General features: G+C 32.5%; 1 protein-coding gene across 1 annotated transcript in view; it reads right to left on the reverse strand.

Moving 5' to 3' along the window:
* The window catches only part of LOC132735622 (von Willebrand factor D and EGF domain-containing protein-like), a 106,275-nt gene that overhangs the window by 78,825 nt on the left and 12,087 nt on the right, over positions 1–15,363 (reverse strand). Inside the window, exon 14 of the mRNA XM_060722598.1 lies at positions 14,887–15,107. Coding sequence (XP_060578581.1) covers positions 14,887–15,107 — 221 coding nt within the window. The remainder of the gene's footprint in view (positions 1–14,886; positions 15,108–15,363) is intronic.

Consider the following 15,363-nt stretch of genomic DNA (forward strand, 5'->3'; position numbering starts at 1 on the left):
TGGCCAAAATACCAACTTGTCAAGGGACAATTATATCAAACGTTTTGAATATTTATACTTGCAGCCGGAATAACAAAAGACGAAAGGAAAAAAACTCTCGTATAACATGTAGGAGGAGAAGAATTATTTTCGAGACAACAATACGTCAAGACAACTCATTCAGCCAAACAGTTAGAGATATAACACATAACTTCAATCCAAGAAAAATATAGCATATGAAAGACACCGATTTAGACAAGAGAAACAAAACTCAGATGAAACTGTAGAAAAGTCTGCAAGACATCAACACAAATAAGATTAATTATACGTATCAACATGACGTAAACCATATTTAAGACTAATAAACTAGACAACTGAAGCAGTACAAGCCAGGAGTTAGACCACCATCAAAACCGACCATATTCAAGCACTGCTACCGTTGCAGAGGAATAGGTCATTCTGGTCAAAAATGTATTTTTATAATCTCGTAATATTACGTGTCGTAAATACAATAAGCTATGACATTATGAAAATATGTGTAAATCCCGAAAAAGCCAAGTGCACTACTTAAATGATCACCAAGAGTTCATAAAAGCAAATGATCAACAAGAGCAATATCTATTCAACATAACTTCAAAATATCAGTCACCGTATGTGCAAGTTGAAAAAGAAGGACTAAAATGTAAATTTCGCATGGATTCTGGAGCTACTGTTAACTGCCTAAACCGTGCACTTTCTGAAAAAGTGAAAACAAAATCTACATCACTCAACAAATGTCATTCAAGATCTAAAAGGAAAAAAAATAAAATTTCACAAGTTCTTGGAATTGCAGAAATAAAAAAGGAAATTAAATGAAAAGGAAACAAAAATAAAATTTCACAACATTGTGTTGTTCACCAGGATCACTCAAACATGTACTCTCATCATGCCCCACAGCCCTATCTCAGGGGCGCTACAGATGGCGTCATGACCAGGTCCTGTCTGAGGTAGCCCACGTCCTTGAGACCGAAAGGAAGAAAGAGAGACCGAGGCCAAACCAGAACCGCTACATCGGGTTCCTGAAGGAGGGAGAACAAGTACCCAAGTCAGCCCCAGCATCGACCGGAATCCTGAATGAATCCAGGTCATGGGAAATGAAGGCTGACCTAAAGGAACAACTACAGTTCCCCCAGGAGATCGCCCAGACTACCCTCCGACCAGACATTGTGATATGGTCCAGGAATCCTAAACGAGTGGTGCTGGTTGAGCTGACAGTCCCATAGGAGGAACGCATTGAAGAATCCCACGAGCGCAAGAGGTCCAAGTACGAAGACTTGGCCAAATCCTGCAAGTCCAACGGCTGGAACACTCAGGTCTTCCCGATTGAGGTCGGATGTCGTGGCTTCCCATCACAATCAGTGTGGAGGATGCTCGGAGCATTGGGCATCAAAGGAGCGGCACGAAGACGCACAGTCCATGCTCTGGGGAGAACAGCCGAAATAGCGTCCAGTTGGCTATGGATGCTCCGTAGCAAACATGAATGGCAGCCAAGGTAGACGGGGTAGGGCCTGATCAACCCTACCTGCTCCCTGGTAACTCGGCTGATGACGTCTACCTTCAGAAGGACATCTGTTATTCAACTCTAACAGCAAACTGAAGTTGGTCTAGGATTACTTAAATTCTGCATGAAATAGTGTGAAAACAAATCAAAATAACATGGACACTACTTTATCAGAGTTCAGTGACAGGTTTCAAGGATTAGGAAAACTCAAAGATTGACAGCGACAGCTACATATAAACAACGATGTTTTACCCATTGTACCACCAAATCGCAGAATATCCTTAAAATGCGAGAGCAAGTTAGAGAAAAAAAACTAGATTCTGACGACATAGAAAAAGTTGAAGGTGCTTCACCATTGGTGTCACCCATTATTCCGGAAAACAATGGAGACCATCAAATACATTATTGAACATGAACATCCATGCGAAACACCAGAAGACCTTATTTGAGTCTTAACTACTCTAGATCTAAACACGGGGTATCATCAGATAGAGCTCGGCCCACAATCAAGAAAAATAACAACATTTGTAACAAACGACGGAATAATTCGCAAACATCGACTTAAATTTGGAATTTCCTGTGCTTCAGAAGTATACCAACGTAAAATACAGCATACACTTCAAGACATACCGGACTGCAAAATATTTCGGACGATATAATGGTATATGACAATAAAAAGCAACAACACGACGCCACGCTGCGTAAAGTTCTACAGCACCTTAGAGACAAAAAACCTTAACCTGAACAAATGTAAGTGTGAATTCTGCAATACAACCATTACATTTATGGGTCCCACCCACCGCAAATGGACTTATGCCACATTATGACAAAATAAAGGCAGTGATTAATACAACACCACCCAGATATGTGAAAGAAGTTAAATCTGTCTTAAGTCTGTTAAGCTACTCAGAATTTCGCGACAATTTCGGAATCTATTAGAAAACTAACAAGACAAAATGTTCCATTCGACCGGGCAAAATCTGCCTTTGAACAATTAAAGTCACTGATAACAAGAGCCTTCTACAACTAACTCTTATTGTTGACGGCTCACCATTGGACTTGGATTATTTTGCTTAACAAACAAAATGATGGACATTTACGACCTGCAGCATATGCAAGCAGAATACTTAATGATGTTAAAAAGGCGTTATAGTCAAACTGAAAGAGAAAGCTTAGCAGTAACTTGGGAGATAGAAAGGTTTCATACTGATTTAACATTTAAGGTAATTAAAGACCATAAACCGCTAGTCAACATTTTCAAGCCAACACACAAATCTCGAGCTTGACTAGAAATATGCTACTTAGACTAACCTTGTTTCTGAGACTATTTACAAAGAATTCAACATTTATACATGAAAATGGTGAAATTTTGAATTAAGAAACATGTGCAAATGTGGTCATACGGCAGTTCTCTTGGAACCTTCAATGCGACACTTCTGTGCCATTCCATGAAAAGCGGCGTATGATCCCAAAGTTATAGAAAACGAGAAAACAATGAGCGGAACTAAACAAAATAATTGAATTTTGAAAAGGTGATCAGAGGTTATGAAGTCTGCATATCGCAGATAAGACTTTAAAAGACAAAGTTAAGCAAAGCAGGCAACATATCCTAATGGTGACAACTGTCAAAATAGTTAGAAATAAAAATACTTCAAAACACACGACAATAATAAGATGTCGATTTCTTTGCGCTAGAATCTTTGGAATATTTGAAATGGATTTATTTGCAAGTTTAAGTTTGCTAATACGGTCTTCAGTCTATATGGGATGCTAAAATTGTATAAAAGCATTAACTAATAACTTTTATGTTACATATTTTACGTTGACATTGGAAATAGATAAGTGTATAAAAACAGTTTAAGTTACTATAATATAAACATTTCATATTTTTATCAGACAACAAAGATGTTCAGCTGAGACATTTGTGTTTTGTTAATGTCGCCAGTCCTGGGAGAGTTAAATCTTCAATTTGATTTAATACTTATTTATCCAGTTAAAATTTACAGTTTTCAATACTGAAAAAAAAGATTGAATTTATTACCATCGTCACTTTTGATTTATGTCATTAGAATAAATTGTTTACTTTATAAATGGCAAGTTTAAAATATATAAACAAATCTCTACCTCGTACATTGAAATCTGTAAGGAACCATTGATATAAATCAGACATTCGCAACTGGCACTTTTATTGCAGTATGTATTGAACTCATTTTGTAAGTATTGGTACTGATACGGAATTACCAAAATAAAAGTACTGGTAATGTAGTATTGAATTACTTTCAAAATAAAAGTACTGGTAATGTAGTACTGAATAACTTCCAAATGGTAATGTAGTATTGATTTACTTCCAAAATACTGGTACTGCAGTATTGAATTACTTTCACAGTAAAATTACTGGTCCTGCAGTATTGATACTGCATAAGTTTGCAAGTAATGGTGTTTGTACCCAAATATATTACTATATTATGCTAAAATTTGTTATTTGAAATTATTGATGGGTTCTACACAGTCTCTTTGTTAATATAGAATAAGTCAAACAAAGTAGATATGTAAAGAAATAAACTCTTCACACTTTAGGTGTACTGTATATAATATGAATACTCATATTTAGTGCCATGTAGAATTTTGCATTATTTATTTTAAGAAATGATCAACTTTAATTGACTCATTGTTGGGAATACAGCTTCCCATACATACTTTATTCGTTCTTTTTATTCATATTAAGAATTTCATGACTTTACTAAGAATTTCATAGATTTCAATAGAAATTCTTCTATAATTTTGTTCTTTAAGAAAAAATTTACTCAAAGATTAGAGTAGAAATACTATATTAGATAATTATGTGACGACAGGGAAAAGGGTAACAATAGAAATGATATATTCAAATGCTCGTTCATTGGTTACTTTTTTCTGGGGGTTCATATTGTGACAACACGAAATGTGTTTTTATAATTGCCTTTGATATAAAAGAGAAAGAACATCAAAACACTCGGCAATCTAATTTATACTCGTGGGCTACGCCCCCCTTGTGCAAATCAGATAGCCTCGTGTTTCCATGCTCCATAAGAGAACTATTTTTTACATTAGACATGTTAGAATTAGGAATCTCACTTAGGCACTTACTAAAAAAATGAATATAAATACATTGTATTTACAAGTAGATCTAATGTAAAAGTTTGAATATATTATGCTAAATACGAAAATATTTACTATTTCTATTTCCACGTTATTGACGCATTTAGTAACGTAATAATTCGATAAGTTAAATGATCTGAGCAAAGATCATACATAAGACTAGGTTTATGTTTTCAATGTGTATATTTGTATATTTCATAAACTGGCGCCGTACACAAGCTACCTAAAATGAGTTATTTTGTATGATATTATATGATATAACACTGACTGTAATAAAAGTATGTAATAGAAAATAAAGAAATAAATTGGCGGGATTATTTAAGTGTACGAAAACTTGTCATTTATGTATGTATAAATATTTTTTATTTGATTTATTTCTAGAAGAATAAAGTGATCACTTTACCAGTGACATATTTATGGTTCAATAATTTTATAAAGTATAGACGTTAAGCGCTATTTGGGAGAGAGGATTAGCTAAGTATCAGAATACGTGCCAAATTACACATCTTAGGCATATTTACGTCCCTATTATAATAACAAATAACATAAAATCTTGTTTTTAAGGCCTTAAATCATTTCAAGAACAGTATAAAAAAGTAAATTTTAAATGTTGTAAACTCTTCAATATTTAGCATGGAGGTTGTTTATGAGTACAGCATAAGAAGGGATTAATTGCACGCCATGTCTTCGAGGAATGTACATAGTGGTAAACAAATATTAAATGTTTTTTAATAACGAACATAATTTAGAAGCCAATATAACATACATTATATTATGTCAGTTGGAACAATTGGTAAAAATCATTATAACAAGAAAATATATTTCACTGAAGACATCGTTGCCTATCTACGGAAGAGAATGCTGACCCCCTAATGTATTTTATATGCCTTAAAGAAAAAATGCCTTTGTATAATACAAACATTCGCGTCTTTAATAAATTTGACAGGTTATATAATTATGTAAAATAGATCTTACAGAGTTTATCTGTTATTATACACCATAAACCACAAATGTGCATAGTTTTTTCGATAATCTTTTGAAACTTAAGAGAAGAAAATGTTCTTCTTAACATTCAGAAGATGTGTACTGTAGCCTTTATCATATGAATCTCATGCAAAAAAGATTTATGGAATTATAAATTGAATTAGATTCTCTTGGTATAATATGTCGCTTCTATTATGATAATATATAATGGCATTTTCTCGTTTTATCTAAAACCCATGTAAATAAAAATGCGGCGAAGTTTTATTTATTAAACTTCGACCTGCGCCCCCGCTAATTAGCGTGTTTTCGTCCCGAGACCTCGCCAAGGGAAAAGTCGAGAATTAATAAATTTAATTGGCGGGGCGCAAAGCGAAAACACGCTAATTAGCGGGGGATTCAATCCGCGCCCGCCGTTTTATGTGTTAAATCTCGCTCTGCGCCCTCCGCGGTACGAAGGTTTATTTTATTTAACTTCGTCCAGCGCCCTTGCTAAGAAGTGTGTTTTCGCCCCGCGCCCCGCCATTTTAACGTGTTAATTCTCGACTTTTAGCTTGGTGGGGTCGCGGGCCGAAAACACGAAGTGCACAAATCAGCCACCATAATATTGTAATCATGTATAGTCTTATTTTAAACAGGCATATGAATTATATGAGGGGTCAGTAAACCCTTCCGTACAAAGAAGAGGAAAGATAAAAAAAAAATAGATATTAAAGAGACTCCACTGAGATTTAAATGTAAAAAAACATAACATTTGAATTTCTTAGATAAATGAGCTGGGGCACTTTAAAAAGAAATATATGCAAAGATAGTTAAGACATATACTTTGTAATAAATTGAAAATCGGAATTTTAAGGAATTTTTCATTGCAAGAATTTAGTGAAAAGTGTTTAAAGGCTTTTCATTTTGGGTCATTTTTGTACAATTTGAATAATTATTCTGGTAAAACGAAGTGCGCGAATGATCTGCAATTTTGCACAAAGAGAAGTGGTCTAAACATACATCAAATTTTCTTGACTCATAGTAAGGAATGTAACTTCCCATGCATAGTTTGTACTTTCCTTCATATTTCAATTAGATATAATTCCTAAATATTTCATAAATTTAAATAGAAATTCTATTAGATTTGATTTGGCAATAATATATTTTACTCAAAGATAAGCGTATTATTTCTTTAAGCACTATACAACTAGTACTTTTGCATGTCTGATTTTAATTTATTACACATCTTACACAATTACTCCTAGTATGTTAATTAACAAAAACAAACATTTTTAAGGTCGATACGCCGCCTTGTATCGTAGCCTTGGTACAATTCTGTTAAAAACGTGTCAAGATGAAATCGTATACATTTACATGTACAGTGGTTGACCTGGAGTGCTAACAATGTGCAGGACGTGAAGTGGTTGCACACTTGGTTCAAGCGAGAAAATTGGTTGCAACTAAGATTCGCTTGAACAAGATATTTTCGTGAATTGAAACTTTATTTGGAACATGCAAATTCAAACATTTACACAGTATTAAAAGATACATATTTTCACGTAAATAACGGGAATTTTTTGTGCTACAATTTAATAACTTAGATGTATTTTTCGAGCAAAGATTATATATAAGACTAAGTTTGTTTTTTCAATTTGTATATTTGCATATTTCGCAAGAGTATTTCATAAAACTTCATTTGATTTATTTCTAAAAGAATAAAGTGGTCCCTTAACCAATGACATATTTATGATCCAATATTTCTATAAAGTATAGACATTAAGGAGGATTATATACGTATCGTCATTATACGTGCTCAATTACACATCTTAAATTTATTTACGTCCGTTTTATAATAACAAATATCATAAAATCTTGTTTTGAAGGTCATAAATCATTTCATAAAAAGGTAATTTCAACATTTTGGAAACACTTGATTTATCTAGGAAGTTGTTTAAGATTACAGCATAAAAAGCAATGAATAGCTAGTCATGTCTCCGAGACCTCTTTATATGTTTAAATGTTGAATTCTGCTTAAGTCGGTGCTAGGGTGCGTGGACGGTAACTTGCATATTCCAGTACCGTCCATTAACAGGCTCAATCAAATCGATATTGCAACATTTTCAATTTTGTCGTTTTGGGCTCTCTGTATGGATTCTGCTTTTATTTATTTTAGCGTTACAGTACGATAGTCTAATAATATACATATAACGCAAAATATGATTAAAGAACTTTTTACGGGCGCTATGTTACATCGTATAAAGCTGACATCGTAGCTTATATTTGTTTATTGTAGTACATTTTGTAATAGTAGTCATAAATTCGTTGTAGTCTTAGTCGTAAAATAAAATTCGTAGTCTATAAGTCTTCGTAAATGTTGTCGACCTTTAAATTGTAGCTTTACTAATAATCGTAGAATCTAGAATAAACATAGTCGTTACAGTCATAGAAGTCTTAGTTGCTGGCTTTGTTTTTAAATCTTCAACTGCGTAGTCATGGTATCTGTCGTTAGGGTAGTTGTTGGCGTTGTCTTTAAAGACGTTTGTGTGATCGAGGTCCTCGTCGTGGTAAATAATCACTTATAGTCATAACAGACCTTAGTTGCCGGGGCAGTCTTTGAAGTCGTAACACCCAGTCAATACTTTTGCAATATTCCCCAGGGGCGATTAATGTGTAAAGACTTAAGAAAGAGTAGTTTTCTAGTTCTTTACCCTGAACGAAATCAATGGATTTATAATGCACAGCGTTGACAAATTACATTAAAATGTTGGTCTGTATAATAACAAACACATGTCTTTCTTATAAACATGGGCTCCTCGTGTTGATAATATGCATTTTACCCTGAGAGACGTTTTATTTTTGAAATATCATCATTTCATTTTTGTATGCCACACATTTAAAGAAAGAAAGTAAGTGGTGTTAGCCTACAGTCTGATGTGGTATTTGTCAACGGATAATAGCATGGTTGAGGATAGTTTCCGATCAAACTGATTTTCGCCTGGGAATAGCATAAATTAGCAGCCATTTTTGTTGTAAGAAAAAACAGGAACAAATATGAAACATGGAGGGCATTATATCAGACACGAGTAGAAAACTTGTAAATTATATAAAGCACAATAGAAAATACCTTTAAAGATTGCAGTTATATTGGGCACGAGAAGAAACATGTGTAACACATTGGCATGATATTATATAAGGCAATAGTAGGAGTAAAATATTCTAAACTGGTGCTTACAAATGAATGAATTAATAAATAAACAACTACATGATCATGATCTGTTTATTATATCCAAACTCATACATCAAGAAAAATTTTGACGCAGCATATTGTTTATATATGTAACATTACACGTACGAAGGAACGGAGGAGGATAAGCTTCACGTAAATGGGGATACGGCTCCAGAATGTGAATAAAGAACGTGTAAGTGGTGCATTCCTGTGTCATTTTTGATAGTCAATTCTTTTCTGTAGGAAACATTAAACATGTGAATCATTAAAACAAGTCGTTATTAAGGGTAAACTTCGTTTTTGTACGTGAAGAACTCATTTTTTCTTTAGGAAACATTAAACACGGGAATCATTAAAACAACATCTTCGTTATTAAGGCTTAATAATTTCTAGGGCAACAAATAAAGTTTTAAAGTTTTAACAAAAAATCTTAGTCACTGAAAAGAAAAATCAGCAATATTTATCATTCAATTTGGTCACTTTTACTTGAAAAAAATCTGTGATCAAATATATTACAAATCTAAATAGTGAAAATGTTTATAAAAACAAAACGTCTCCCAATTTTATTACAACATAGACATAAATAAGAAAGAAAAAACTTTTTTTAATTCCATATGAAATTTTGAATAACCAAAACCCTTTTTTTTCATTTTTTAATTTTTGTCACCAACCATTTTCTCAGCGGGGCCCGTGATAAGTACCCCTATTGAATTCACATCCCCCACAGACACATTTCCTGTTCAAAATTAAAAAGATGTATGAAAATTTTAAAACATCATAATCTTTTTTAAATTTTTGTTTTTATGTTTTGTGGTAAAAAAACAAAAAAACAGCCCCAATTCCTTTTCATAAGAATTTTTATTTTTCTTGAAAATAAGTACTCATAGTTTAAAAAACGAAAGAACTATCAAAGTCGGGATAAATATATAACCCGCCCAAAAAAACAAAACTTTTAATTTAAAACAATAAAAAAAAAAAAAAGTTCATAAAGAAAATAACTGAAAAGGGATATTCCTGTAAACGCAACAATATATTTTATATTTGATATATGAAGCTATGAAAGCAAGAATATTTTTTTCAGAAACTCGTTTCCCTTCGGTTTTATAAGTCTATGTAATTGGCACAAAGATCCAAATTAAACATTCAGCTCGACATTCGATTTATCACTGTTGAGATGGAATGGGAAAGTTGCCACATCATTTAGCCCGACATTCGATTTATCACTGTTGTGATGGAATGTGAAGCTGTAACGATTTTTTTATGTTGAGCTGGGATGTGAAGTTGGCTCGATATTCAGCACAATAACCAGATCGACATACGTTTTCGATATACGTTTTGTCTCCTTTTGTTAGTGTCGAGCTTGTATGTGAAGCTTGCTCGACCTTTAGCACAACATTCAGCAGCACGACATACGTCTTTGTCACATTTATTTAGTCTGTCCATTTGAGAAAAATTAAAACAATTACTATCTACAGTATATTAAAAACGTATACAAATTTATATTTACCGTCGATTCTTCGTTACTTTGTAACATCGTACATACACCACGGCAACGGTTGCTATGATACCAACAAAGACTGAACCAACTATGATGCCGATAAGTGCAGCAGACGATAAACCGATGTCGTCATCATTACAGGAAACTAAAATTTGTAAAAACTTTTTAAACAAAAATCTTATAAAACCAAATAAAAAGAAAAACAACAGCAATACAAAATTTTGAAAATAGAATATATGTGTTATTAAAATAACGGCAACATTATTCGAATGATTGGAAGTAATCTAACAACATTCACCACGACAGTTCGTAACTTGTAATGTCAAATGTAAGATTAAACTAGATATTTTACTGTCAAATTTTGTAAAAGGTAAATTGAAACACACATCACACCTTTAGTCCAGCTGTATGGGTTTTTCTGGTAGTTGCACACAAAGCAGTCCGATGAAGTTTGTAGGATGGTATCTCCAGTAATACAAGATCCTCCAATGTAACAGAAATTTTCCTACATCATGTACATGAATGAAGAAAAACAGATAACTAACGTGTGTTTAAATATTTATAGAAAGGGAACTCGATGAATTTATACTAGTATTTGATAAACTACATTAATAGGAAACTGATTTTCGTGATCTGACTCTTTGATGTTATATTTGACATTCCTTTCCCATATACATTCTATATTAATTTTGACAATAAGTCAATTCTTCGACTTAAGCGGAATTTTGGCGATTTCGATTTATTGTGATTTCGTAAAGTTGAAATCGTAAAATTAAAATGTGAATTCATAAAGTTGAAATCGTGAATTCGCGCAGTTGAAATAGTAAAGTTCAAAAGTTTCAAACATTACTTCATGAAATAGTGAATTTGCAAATTCCGTATGTTGTAACCGTGAATTCGCCAAGTTTGAATTGTGAATTCACGAAGGTGAATTCGAAAATTCATGAGGTTTAAATGTCCGTAAGAACAGTTTAACTGTAAATCTGAAATTTACAGTGCAACACATATCTTGATTTTATTTATAACCAATATGACTAAAATATCTTGTTTTTGTATCCTACCTCAAGATTAATGACTACGATATCCCCGACGGTGATGACGTAATTCAAACACGTGGAATCATAAACATATACGGACTTGCTTTGTCCGAAGTTCGCTCCGTCGTTACTTATAACAAAGTCAAACACAAGTACGGAAGGTTGGGAATCCTCCTTTGAACGTTTGGAACGCTGTTGAGGTACACAGCACTCCCCGGTAAATATATCTTCATATTTGCCGACATTAGAAGACTTACCTACCTGTGTTTTTGTGCCATCGAATAACATCTAAAATATAAAAATAAGACTTCACAAATTTCTAGATTAAACAAAACAAAGAAAGGAGCAAACAAAAGCAAAGAACAAAAAGCGAAAAATGTGATGTTTGCAAATAAATCAGAAACATGTATGTAGTAAATAGAAGATTTTAAATGAGCTTAGATTAGAAACTGAATAATGAACGAGTTAAATAAATAATATTATGATATGCAATGTCGTTAAATAAATTTGGTCATGAAAAATTCAGAATACAATATTTCATTTATCAAATGCCAAAAATTTTAAGTTGAAAAGTGAACACGCTTACATCATGTTACATATAACGTAATCATTAAGGCCCTTTCAAATGTCTGTAAATACGCAAAAGACGCCACGCCAAATTATATTGCGCACGGTCATGCAATGGAATTTTTACGGGCGTTCGCAAAAGTGGCATGGATATGTGACTTATATATTTACAAGGTAGTTATCTGGGGACGTTTTTGATTCATTGTAATTCAAAGAAAAATAATCACAAACATCCAAACATTTTAACATGACAAGTAACACAAGTAAAATATATTTGTACCTCAAAAGTTGTTATTTCGTATTTGAAGCCATCAAATATGTTATCAGTTCGTATAACAAAACAATCACATTCATTTCCATCAGCTGTATCACATAAACCACCGTCATTTATGTCATAGATAATTGGTGGAATTCTTAAATCTATACTACAGTCAGGTCCACGGAAAACATCTTCACAACTGCACAGTCCTGTATTAAGACGGAAATTTATTATTTACATTTATAATTGATTTTAATTGATTAATCTTGAAATCTAATACATGTTATAATGAGATAAAAACACATTATAAAAATAACACATGTCTCTCAGAGTAATAGTGCATAATAACAACCCGAGAACTGATTTAACACTCTGACAAACATTTTATCTCTTATTATTCCGAAATAAACTATTTAATGTAAATTTTCATCGGTATGTGCATTATTACTCCGATTGATTGTTATTAGGGTGAAGAACATTACGCTTTCTTAAGTCTATTATAGTTGATTACTCGCCCCTAGAAAATATTGCAATTCATATAGAAATAACACCATGTGACGTCACAGTAGACTGTATATTAAATGTTTACATGAGGTATTATTATGATGGTCCGGTGTTATGAAATAAAAACATGTCTGTCAGGGTAATTGTGCATATAAGCAATCCTTGAACTAAAATAGATAAAATATCCAATATAACACCATGTGACGTCACATTCGAATGTATAGTAAAACAGTTTACATGAGGTATTATTATGTTGGTCCGGTATTATAATGTCTGTCAGGGTAATAGTGCATATTAGCAACCCTTGAACTGAAATAGCACCCACCACATCGGATGTTATACCATTCTAGGATTGTTAGTAAGCACTTTTCAAGTGAGTGACATGGGTAACTTTTACATTGTTACCCTACAACAATGAGTCAATCGGAATGTTATTGAACACATATTAATAACACATACTATCATTTTATATTTAATCCATATGCTGAAACAAATTAATGTTTATAAAATCAAATCTTATAAATTCAAATCAAGATTTTAGAACAAACAAAAAATAAAACAACAACAAACAAACATTGACCTGAATCGGAGCATACTCCATGTCCACTACAGTTATTTGTACATGTTTGTGACAGGAATGCATTTACTGTTTCAGAATTGTTAGCAGCAAAATCAGGACTCAGACTGATCACTGTTGATGCTATACTATTGAGAGCATCGACATGTGCTGACGCCCATACTGTACTGTTGCCATGCTATAAATGTTAAATAAGTAATTAAGTTATGTAGAAAATGGGTATAGGCTGATGCCCAAACTATATTACAAATGTTTTACTAATGCCTTCTACAAATAATAAGACCTTATTTACAACTATTTAATTGAACCGCTGAAATCTGTTGCCCCGATGTATCAGAGATGACACTTGGAATTGTTGGTACTGTAAAACAATGATACATAAACTTCTTATGTTTCTATATATAAATCAAACTTTATTATATACGAGTAAACTTACAATAATGTCATACACGCATTGCTCTAACACAATGTTTGTGTCTTCATCTCCAAGCTGGTCCGAGAATTCTTTGACGGAAGGGGCTCCAGTTATAGAGTTGTTACATATTTCACGAGCTTTATCGTCTGAAATGTCCCCTCCAGTACTTCTCTATTGGATAAAATTGGGAAATTGGTATTAGATTTCCATTTTTTCTTAATACATCATTGTAAAGGAGTTTTTGTTTCCATTTGAAAACTGTTGTGGCTTGGTGATAAAGATTTTCGTTTAATTTCATTGTTCAATAATTCTGTAAAGGTATTAAAAATGTTTTTCTAATGATCTGTAAAATATATTAAGTTAATCTAAACTAATGCGTCGTTATTAATTATTAAACGGGAGTGAGTGGCAGAAAAAAATCAAACTGCAAAGCAAACCTAAATATCTAAACATATATGTAGCATGAATAGATAACATATCAACAGTTATTTATTAATTATCTCATTATGCATAAATGTATTGTGTTACCATTGTAATCATATGAACCTACCATTTGTGCATTGAAATACATTTACATGTTGCTTAGGCAACTTACCTTTTCTCTCATGTTATTGATACTTGACATTATTTCTTTTCCAATTCTTGTGACGACATCTCGCCGTTTTCTCTTCTCTCCGCCAAACTGACATTTATTCTTAGATATCGAGTTACCGTTCGAACAAGCTGGATCCATGGATGCTCCATTGTTAACATTCCATTTCTCTAAGACGCGGCTGGCATTATGTAAGAAGTTTTCCTCATCTAGTAATCTATTTTTATAATGTGATACTTCAGACATACTAACATTTCTAATATAAATCAATGTAGAATAGATATATAAATAAATGTAGGATAAATATATAAACTAATGTATAAAAGGTAGAATAGGTATATACATTCATGTAGAATAGATATATAAATTAAAATAGAAATATAATTTAATGTAAAATAGATATATAAATTAATGTAAAATAGATATATACATGTATGTAAAAAATGAAGCAAAAATATTCAGAACATTACATCTTTCAATGAAGAATAAACTTGTAAAAACATTTTGTGCTTTCGATCTTTTAACACTTGGGAAAAATTTAATTGAGACAAGTTTTAAACAATAACAAATAGCAACTAAATTATTACTGTATACCTCCAACTTTTTATAAAGTCAGTATAACCATAATAGTCATGTGATGTGGACGATTGGGAGCCATTTCTGTGTCTAAAGTCATTGTTTCTATCTCCATCAAAATATCCACAAAGTCCGTCAGTGTTGTGGAAATCTTTGGCAGATAAGTAAATATCAATATCCATCGTCCGTCCCCAGGAGTGAAGATTTACAATGATCACAGTTCCTATTGGTGTTATTACCTACCAAACATAGACAGAGCTCATTCACATCACAAATACAAGAGCCGTACATACACCAAGCTCAGTTGCAAAATAAATAAACATAGATTTCATTGCATAATAAAAATCAAATGTACACTCAATTGCATTTCAATAAATTTGCAAATATTAAGCTCAAATTACAAAAATTAATCATGCAAAAGACTTAGAACAATTGAATCCAAATTACAGGAATAAAACATATTAACCAAATTATGTTTGCAACAAAACATACATG

This window comes from Ruditapes philippinarum, unplaced genomic scaffold, assembly GCF_026571515.1.
Source record: "Ruditapes philippinarum isolate M1 unplaced genomic scaffold, ASM2657151v2 ctg464_1_1_1_1, whole genome shotgun sequence".
NCBI lineage: Eukaryota > Metazoa > Mollusca > Bivalvia > Venerida > Veneridae > Ruditapes > Ruditapes philippinarum.